The sequence below is a fragment of the Lipophrys pholis genome, assembly GCF_963383615.2.
Source record: "Lipophrys pholis genome assembly, chromosome: 21".
Taxonomy (NCBI): Eukaryota; Metazoa; Chordata; class Actinopteri; order Blenniiformes; family Blenniidae; genus Lipophrys; species Lipophrys pholis.
The window spans coordinates 24,103,808-24,113,807 of record NC_137649.1 but is presented as its reverse complement, the minus strand read 5'-3'; the positions used below and the strand labels follow the sequence as shown (position 1 = coordinate 24,113,807).

General features: G+C 46.0%; 1 protein-coding gene across 2 annotated transcripts in view; it reads right to left on the bottom strand.

Annotated features, from left to right (window-relative positions):
• LOC308126362 (uridine-cytidine kinase-like 1) overlaps positions 1-10,000 on the bottom strand; it is an 18,589-nt gene that overhangs the window by 840 nt on the left and 7,749 nt on the right. Inside the window, exons 5-14 of one of the 2 annotated variants that reach the window (XM_080490700.1) lie at positions 9,154-9,225; positions 6,239-6,428; positions 5,990-6,051; positions 4,977-4,996; positions 4,152-4,250; positions 2,710-2,803; positions 2,568-2,630; positions 2,065-2,187; positions 1,067-1,174; positions 388-544 (exon numbers count right to left, since the gene is read on the bottom strand). In XM_080490700.1, coding sequence (XP_080346826.1) covers positions 388-544; positions 1,067-1,174; positions 2,065-2,187; positions 2,568-2,630; positions 2,710-2,803; positions 4,152-4,250; positions 4,977-4,996; positions 5,990-6,051; positions 6,239-6,428; positions 9,154-9,225 — 988 coding nt within the window. Of the gene's footprint in view, positions 1-387; positions 545-1,066; positions 1,175-2,064; positions 2,188-2,567; positions 2,631-2,709; positions 2,804-4,151; positions 4,251-4,976; positions 4,997-5,441; positions 5,459-5,989; positions 6,052-6,238; positions 6,429-9,153; positions 9,226-10,000 lie in introns of both variants that reach the window. The other variant, XM_080490701.1, reaches the window with a different exon arrangement.

The window sequence follows — 10,000 nt, the reverse complement described above, 5'->3', positions numbered from 1 at the left end:
GTCTGACTGATTGAAACTAGTAAATAACTAGTCTGCTTGAAACTAGTAAATAACTAGTCTGATTGAAACTAGTAATAACTAGTCTGCTTGAAACTAGTAAATAACTAGTCTGATTGAAACTAGTAATAACTAGTCTGATTGAAACTAGTAACAACTAGTCTGATTGAAACTAGTAAATAACTAGTCTGCTTGAAACTAGTAAATAACTAGTCTGATTGAAACTAGTAAATAACTAGTCTGAGTCTCATTTCTTCATCTTTCTTAATTTGGTTCTTTAGTTGTTTATGGTTTAGTTGTTTATGGTTTAGTTGTTTATGGTTTAGTTGTTTATGGTTTAGTTGTTTATGGTTTAGTTGTTTCTGGTTTGTTTTGCTCTTTGATCCTCACCGATGCCCGGGATGATGTGGAACTGCTCGTTGACCTCTTTGTCCACCGCCGTGGTGATGATGCGGACTTTAGGGAAGGCGTACGCCACCGAGTGGACGCCCATCTCCGCCATGAGCAGCGACAGCAGGAAGATCTTATCCTCCGCTACGTCGTGGTCCTTCAGCCGCCGAGGCGAAACACCGGAGAGGAAAAGAGTGTGTAGTGAGATGTGTGTGTGTGTGTGTGTGTGTGTGTGTGTTACAGACTGGAAGACCCCGTTTCCATGGTAACGGTTTCAAGTGAAGACAAGCGACATTTGTATGTACACTATTTCAGAATACTATGAAATCTTCACCGAGTACTGATACGAGTACTAACTCATACTCCATAAGTAAATAATACCCAGAGCCTCTGCGTCGCGCCCGACAGCCTCACCATACTCTCGATACTTCGTACGAACTATCGTCCTCCTCTACATATTTTGTACGAACATAATTTACAGTCCGTCTTCCTCTTGTCGTTAAATATTAAAGAATCTCCAAAACGCCCCGTCGCTGGTCCTCTCTACCTGCTGCTGGCGTACCGTAGTACTTGTCAGGTTGTATCACAGAGTTCTTCCGAGCACCACGGTACCGCTATCGGTAACTCTGATAAAAAGGTTAATGTGTTTGATGACAAGGTGAAGTCTGCGTCTTCCCACCAGCAGAACTCTGACGGCCATGAGGGCTGCGGCGCCGGTGGACACGGTGCTGTCCATCAGGATGACGTAGTCCTCGCTGATGTCTTTAGGCAGACGGAGGTAGTGAAGCTGAGGACACACACAGGGTACACAGGGTACACAGGGTACACAAACAGATATGCACTGTCCGATGTACTGTAGACACAGTTGTATATACCAGTCTTAACATTCCAGCGGGGACCAGCCACTAGCCCAGTTGTTAGCTGAGCCGCTGGCGGAGCCGTTAACTTAGCCGTTAGCTGAGCCACTAGCCCAGTTGTTAGCTGAGCTGCTGGCGGAGCCGTTAGCTGAGCCGCTGGCGGAGCCGTTAGCTTAGCCGTTAGCTGAGCCACTAGCCCAGTTGTTAGCTGAGCTGCTGGCGGAGCCGTTAGCTGAGCCGCTGGCGGAGCCGTTAGCTTAGCCGTTAGCTGAGCCACTAGCTTAGCCGTTAGCTGAGCCGCTGGTGGAGCCGTTAGCTTAGCCATTAGCTGAGCCGCTGGAGGAGCCGTTAGCTTAGCCGTTAGCTGAGCCACTAGCCTAGTTGTTAGCTGAGCTGCTGGCGGAGCCGTTAGCTGAGCCGCTGGCGGAGCCGTTAGCTGAGCCGCTGGCGGAGCCGTTAGCTTAGCCGTTAGCTGAGCCACTAGCTTAGCCGTTAGCTGAGCCGCTGGTGGAGCCGTTAGCTTAGCCATTAGTTGAGCCGCTGGAGGAGCCGTTAGCTTAGCCGTTAGCTGAGCCGCTGGCGGAGCCACTGGCGGAGCCGTTAGCTGAGCCGCTGGCAGAGCCGTTAGCTGAGCCGCTGGCGGAGCCGTTAGCTGAGCCATTAGCTGAGCCGTTAGCTGAGCCGCTGGCGGAGCCGTTAGCTGAGCCGTTAGCGGAGCCGTTAGCTGAGCCGCTGGCAGAGCCGTTAGCGGAGCCGTTAGCTGAGCCGCTGGCGGAGCCGTTAGCGGAGCCGTTAGCTGAGCCGCTGGCGGAGCCACTACCTCGGGTTCTCCAGTGTGGTGGTTGGTCTGGATGAGGATCTTCCCGAGGCGGATGTCTTTACAAACGGCCATCAGAGCTTGTTCCATCGTCTCGCCTGCCCTCAGGATGGAAACTCCAGTGACCTGAAACACACAAACGTTCTCCGTCTCACTGGACAAAACGCCATCGCCACGGCAACCGTCTCTAGTGGAAACGCTAAATTAAAAGACCACATCCACAAAACATGCAATCACATTAAAATCACTTTGTTCCTTGTTCCTGAGAAAATAAGTTAAATGTTTTAAAACTTGTCTGGCGACTTTTTGAAAGATGCAACTTATGTTCTATTTTTTAAAAACTGAAAAACATCAAATTATTTTTACACATTTCGTAGCACCTGAGAAAAACAAAACATCTGAAACGGAAAGTAAAAACTACGTTTTCTGCTGAAAAACGTGAAAAAGAAGCGTTTTCACTTTAACGCATCGTCATGGAAACGTATTAAAACTTCTCGCAGACGTACCCGTTTCCCGCTCAGCCTCCGGCCTTCATAGACTCCGCCCTGAGGCGTCTCCACGGAGACCGTCTGCAGACGATTGAGACACGATGAAAGAGACACAAACAAACGTCCAGAGAAAGAGAAGCGGCGGCGGCGGCGGCCTGACCTGCAGCGGCAGGAAGGACAGAGCGTGTTCGATCAGCAGCCGCATCAGACGCTTGGAGTAGAAGATGAACTCGTCTCGGTTCGTCTCCTTGTTCCTACACACACACACACACACACACACACACACACACACACACACACACACACACACACACACACACACACACACACACACACACACACACACACACACACACACACACACACACACACACACACACACACACAGAGGCAGAGGTCAACACACATGGAAATACACTGGATACCTTCAAGCGGTGTGTGTGTGTGTGTGTAACCAATGATAGCGTGTGTGTACATAATGATAGTGTGTGTGTGTACCTGATGATGGTGTGTGTGTGTACCTGATGATGGTGTGTGTGTGTACCTGATGATGGTGTGTGTACCTGATGATAGTGTGTGTGTGTACCTGATGATGGTGTGTGTGTGTGTGTGTGTGTGTGTACCTGATGATGGTGTGTGTGTGTGTGTGTACCTGATGATGGTGTGTGTGTGTGTACCTGATGATGGTGTGTGTGTGTACCTGATGATGGTGTGTGTGTGTACCTGATGATGTGTGTGTGTACCTGATGATGGTGTGTGTGTGTGTGTGTGTGTGTGTGTGTGTGTGTGTGTGTGTGTGTAGACCTGATGATGGTGTGTGTGTGTGTGTACCTGATGATGGTGTGTGTGTACCTGATGATGATGATGTGTGTACCTGATGATGATGATGTGTGTACCTGATGATAGTGTGTGTGTACCTGATGATAGTGTGTGTGTACCTGATGATGGTGTGTGTGTGTACCTGATGATGGTGTGTGTGTGTACCTGATGATGGTGTGTGTGTACCTGATGATAGTGTGTGTGTACCTGATGATGGTGTGTGTGTACCTGATGATGGTGTGTGTGTACCTGATGATGGTGTGTGTGTGTACCTGATGATGGTGTGTGTGTGTACCTGATGATAGTGTGTGTGTACCTGATGATGGTGTGTGTGTACCTGATGATAGTGTGTGTGTACCTGATGATGGTGTGTGTGTACCTGATGATAGTGTGTGTGTACCTGATGATAGTGTGTGTGTGTACCTGATGATGGTGTGTGTGTACCTGATGATGGTGTGTGTGTACCTGATGATAGTGTGTGTGTACCTGATGATGGTGTGTGTGTACCTGATGATGGTGTGTGTGTGTACCTGATGATGGTGTGTGTGTACCTGATGATGGTGTGTGTGTGTACCTGATGATGATGTGTGTGTACCTGATGATAGTGTGTGTGTACCTGATGATAGTGTGTGTGTACCTGATGATGGTGTGTGTGTGTACCTGATGATGGTGTGTGTGTGTGTGTGTGTACCTGATGATGGTGTGTGTGTGTACCTGATGATGGTGTGTGTGTGTACCTGATGATGGTGTGTGTGCGTACCTGATGATGGTGTGTGTGTGTACCTGATGATGGTGTGCATGCCGTGGACTTGTGGCGTTCTCTCCATCACGCTCAGTGTTTTTGGTAACGGCTGAACCTGATGAGCTGAAGCCAGCGCCGATCTGGAGAACATACACACACACACACACACACCCACACCCACACACACACACACACACACACACACACACACACACACACACTGTTAGAATAACATCTTCCCACCACTGTAGCTGCAGGCTAATGCTAACAGTTTCTTTTTTTCCAGTTTGTTTGAATAGAAATGCCTTTTTTCCGCCATTTTACTAAAATGAGCAAAGTAGCTGCACATGCTAACATCGCTAACTAACACACAATTCAAAGCGCACATCTCCACACAGTGAAACATCTGGAATAAACGTGTTCAAAATGAGCGAATGTGATACAAACACAAGCTAGAAGTTGTGCTATATTTGAGCTAAACAAGCTAAATTAAAAAAGTAGCTGAACATGCTAACATTGCTAACCAAATCACATTTTAAAGTCCAAACACATGCTAACGATGCTAAATAGCAACAACATAAATACTGCTAGCTCTTTTGCTAAAACACCAAAAGCATGCTCGCGTCTGGCCACACGGATATTAGCATGATGAGCATGATTAGCATAACACAGCAAAAGAAGCTGGACAAGGTAATGCTAACACATGCTAGTGATACTAAAGAGCTGTTTTACTGCAGAGTTAGCATGCTTTGGTCTGAGCACACAAAACGACACCACAGCATCAACAAGCTAACCGCTAACAGTTAAAATATGAGCAGTATATTTCAATGAGCGGAAAAACAGCTAGCGTGCTTCGTAAGCCTCACATGTCCCAACGTAGCTTCCTCTGGAGGAACGAGTGACGAGTTTAAAGATACAGAGAGAGAGAAAGGTTAGCGTTAGCAAGTCCAGAGCCGCTAGTGACCCAAGACGAGGCTAAAGGCTAAAGCTAACAGTGGGCGGGGCGAGCGAGGTGTTCACCTGTAACAGAGCCCACTGAGAAACAATAAGCATTAGAATGATGATTTACGTCTCCAGAGAGCAAATGTGACTTTATGTTAATGCTCAAGATCAGTTAGCACTTTATCAGAAGCACGCGCGCTAATCTTCTCTAAACACGGTTCAACTCACATTTAACTCAAGTTGGTCTGAACCAGACCCACATCCTGACTCTTAGCATTAGCATTAGCTGCGTTCTCGACCAGCTTTGATGGAAGCTAATGCTAATGCTAACAGCTCAGTTTTCTGTAGAGAAGTAGGTGGAGGGAAGAAGAAGGTGGAGACACTCGTACCTCACAGTGATCTCACGCTGGAATGGTTACACAGCATTCATCCAGGCGGTTGGGGGGGGGGGGGGGGGTAACACACACACACACACACACACACACACACACACACACACACACACACACACACACACACACACACACACACACACACACACAGTAAGAAAACCTTCAGAAAAGCCTGAAAACATCCAAAGACTAAACTAAACTAAACTCCGTCTAAAGTGTAACTGAACTTAAAAAAGTCCCAGACTGATTTTTTTCACTGTAAAGAAAAGAAAGTAAAGTAGGTCAACTTTTACAAACTAGTTCATTTTAGATTCTACAACACAATATACGCAATAAAAGTGAGAAGAACGACAGAAATGGGCAGATTAATGATTACCGTAAACCTCAGACTATAAGACTCCTGCTTTTTGATCCCTAATGCTACTTATGAACCGCTGCTAGCCGCTGCTCGCCGCTGCTAGCCGCGGCAGCCCTTCTCACACAAACGGATCTCGTCGGGCTGAACGGAGCCGAGGAATCGGAGCTGAAGGTATCGGAGTGTTTACCTTCTCCAGCTGACTGTGAACATGTTGAACGATTAAATCCAGAGCGACGAAGTTTTCTCCTCCTGGAACCAAAGAGACGCGTCAGACGTCTTTAACAACCTCATCCAGAGATTCTCAGTCTTGATTAGCTAAACTCCCGCTCTGGTCCAACTCAACCCTGACTCAGGTTTAGCTAAACTCCATCTACGGTTTAACTAAACGCTGGCTCAGCTCGCGTGACGTTCCGCCGGGAGCCGGATTCCCACTGACCTCTGGGAACCACGATGTCCGCGATCTGCACCGTGGGCTCGATGAACTGCTCGAACGCCGGCTTGACGAACTTGTTGTACTGCTTGATGATGCCGTCGATGTCCCGCCCGCGCTGGGAAACGTCCCTCTTCAGCCGCCGCACGAGGCGGATGTCGGAATCCGAGTCCACGAACACTTTCATGTCCAGCAGCTGGCGGGTCGGGAGGAAACCGAGACGTTACTGGGGACGTTTCATCGTCCTACGATTCGGTCACACTTCCTGGTTTGACCTCAGACAACTACAAAGAAAGACAATTACTTCAAAGGTCCCGAGTGACGAGGGACGAGTGACGTGGGACGAGGGACGAGTGACGTGGGACGAGGGAAGAGTGACGTGGGACGAGGGACGTGGGACGAGGGAAGAGTGACGAGTGAAGAGTGACGTGGGACGAGGGAAGAGTGACGTGGGACGAGTGACGTGGGACGAGGGACGTGGGACGAGGGAAGAGTGACGAGTGAAGAGTGACGTGGGACGAGGGACGTGGGACGAGGGAAGAGTGACGTGGGACGAGGGAAGAGTGACGTGGGACGAGTGACGTGGGACGAGTGACGTGGGACGAGGGAAGAGTGACGTGGGACGAGGGACGTGGGACGAGGGAAGAGTGACGAGGGAAGAGTGACGTGGGACGAGTGACGTGGGACGAGGGACGTGTGACGAGTGACGAGGGACGAGTTAGCGTAACACGTACAACTCTTCTACCCGCTCAAATACTCGCTGAAATTTACAGCGTAATCGTTCAAACTTGTACGGAAGTTTATTGCATTCACATGAACAAATAATCAAACTATTATCTCACAAATTCAGAAAAATAAAGTCATTAGTTTTTTTTTATAATTAGTATTTTTCTCATAATCAATGAGATAATTATCTCATAATGATGAGATAATTATCTCATTAATTCAGAAAAAACGTACTTTGTAGTTTTCTCATGTGAATGTGATCCGCGTCCGTAGTTTGAACTCCAGCTGACGGTTTAAAGTCACGTTGAGGTAAAACTTCGCCCGAGTTGGAAGACAACTGGAACGCACCGTGCCAAAGTTCCACCAGTCTGGGAATTCCCAGTTCAGACTGGGAAAGTGGAAGTGGAATAAAAACAGACTTTATACTCGACGATGAGTCAAACTTTTTATTTTATCTTGCTGCTTCTGACTTTTTGAAAGATGCGACTTATATTCTGGAAATTACGATAATTTCTCCCCAATTTAACGGATCAAAACAGGAAGTTTCTCAGACGCAACTGAGGAAGTTCAAGAAAATGGGAAACTTTTCTGAAACGTAAACCCAAAATGTTTCACTTGAAGCGTTGTCATGGAAACGGGGCTTAAGCAACACCGTCGACGATTACAGAGAAACGTCTCGGTGAAAGGATATCATGCAGCGTTGCAGTATATCGTATAGTGTTGCAGTATATCGCACAGTGTTGCAGTATATCGTGTAGCGTTGCAGTATATCGTGTAGTGTTGCAGTATATCGTGTAGTGTTGCAGTATATTGTACAGTGTTGCAGTATATCGTACAGTGTTGCAGTATATCGTGTCGTGTTGCAGTATATCGTATAGTGTTGCAGTATATCGTGTAGTGTTGCAGTATATCGTGTAGTGTTGCAGTATATAGTACAGTGTTGCAGTATATCGTGTAGCGTTGCAGTATATTGAACAGTGTTGCAGTATATCGTATAATGTTGCAGTATATCGTATAGTGTTGCAGTATATTGTACAGTGTTGCAGTATATCGTATAGTGTTGCAGTATATCGAACAGTGTTGCAGTATATCGTATAGTGTTGCAGTATATCGTACAGTGTTGCAGTATATCGTACAGTGTTGCAGTATATCGTATAGTGTTGCAGTATATCGTACAGTGTTGCAGTATACCGTGTAGTGTTGCAGTATATCGTGTAGTGTTGCAGTATATCGTACAGTGTTGCAGTATATCGTGTAGTGTTGCAGTATATTGAACAGTGTTGCAGTATATCATATAATGTTGCAGTATATCGTATAGTGTTGCAGTATATTGTACAGTGTTGCAGTATATCGTATAGTGTTGCAGTATATCGTACAGTGTTGCAGTATATCGTATAATGTTGCAGTATATCGTATAGTGTTGCAGTATATTGAACAGTGTTGCAGTATATCGTATAGTGTTGCAGTATATCGTACAGTGTTGCAGTATATTGAACAGTGTTGCAGTATATTGTACAGTGTTGCAGTATATCGTATAGTGTTGCAGTATATCGTATAGTGTTGCAGTATATCGTACAGTGTTGCAGTATATGGTACAGTGTTGCAGTATATCGTATAGTGTTGCAGTGTATCGTATAGTGTTGCAGTATATTGTGTATCGTAGTGTTGCAGTATATCGTATAGTGTTGCAGTATATCGTATATCGTACAGTGTTGCAGTATATCGTATAGTGTTGCAGTATATCGTATAGTGTTGCAGTATATTGTGTATCGTACAGTGTTGCAGTATATCGTATAGTGTTGCAGTATATCGTACAGTGTTGCAGTATATCGTGTAGTGTTGCAGTATATCGTACAGTGTTGCAGTATATCGTACAGTGTTACAGTATATCGTACAGTGTTGCAGTATATCGTACAGTGTTGCAGTATATCGTACAGTGTTGCAGTATATTATACAGTGTTGCAGTATATTGTACAGTGTTGCAGTATATTGAACAGTGTTGCAGTATATTGAACAGTGTTGCAGTATATTGTACAGTGTTGCAGTATATTGAACAGTGTTGCAGTATATTGTACCGTGTTGCAGTATATTGTACCGTGTTGCAGTATATTGTACCGTGTTGCAGTATATTGTACCGTGTTGCTTCGTACTGAAGTTCTTTTCAGAAACGAGTTGAGGAAGTTGAATGTTTTTACCTTGAGCAGCTCCTTGTTGGCGAAGGCCAGGATTCCCTCGAAGACGACCACGTTCGCTCCGTACACCGTTTTCTTTTGGGAGGAAACGGAATAACGAAGTTTCACTAAAAGTAACGCTGCAGATCCGCCGCTAACCAAACCCCGCCGCTAACCAAACCCCGCCTCTAACCAAACCCCGCCTCTAACCAAACCCCGCCGCTAACCAAACCCCGCCTCTAACCAAACCCCGCCGCTAACCAAACCCCGCCTCTAACCAAACCCCGCCTCTAACCAAACCCCGCCGCTAACCAAACCCCGCCTCTAACCAAACCCCGCCTTGTGTTTTTATTGTTTTGTGTTTCATATTTATAAAAACTAAAACTAGTTACAGTAATCTACAGTATATGAGTATTTTTAACAGTAATCTTTTGTGTGTATTGTAACTGCACATGAGTCAGATTACTCAGAAGTACAACAACCCAAAATACTCTTTGCTCACAGTAATGTAACTGTAATTTATTTTGATTACTTGTGGTATTTTATATCAATAATTGTACTAAAGTACTCTGCATAACTGGGTACCCCGAGATAGAAATACTACATTTGACACACACACACACACACACACACACACACACACACACACACACACACACACACACACACACACACACACACACACACACACACACACACACACACACACACACACACACACACACACACACACACACACACACACACACACACACACACACACACTATGGATTAGAGAGGAAACAGATGAGTCTTTATTGATTCTTTTCTCTCCGTCTCCTCGGCTGCCAGATGATCTAGAGGCTCTTTAACATGTTTAAGTGTCGCGTCA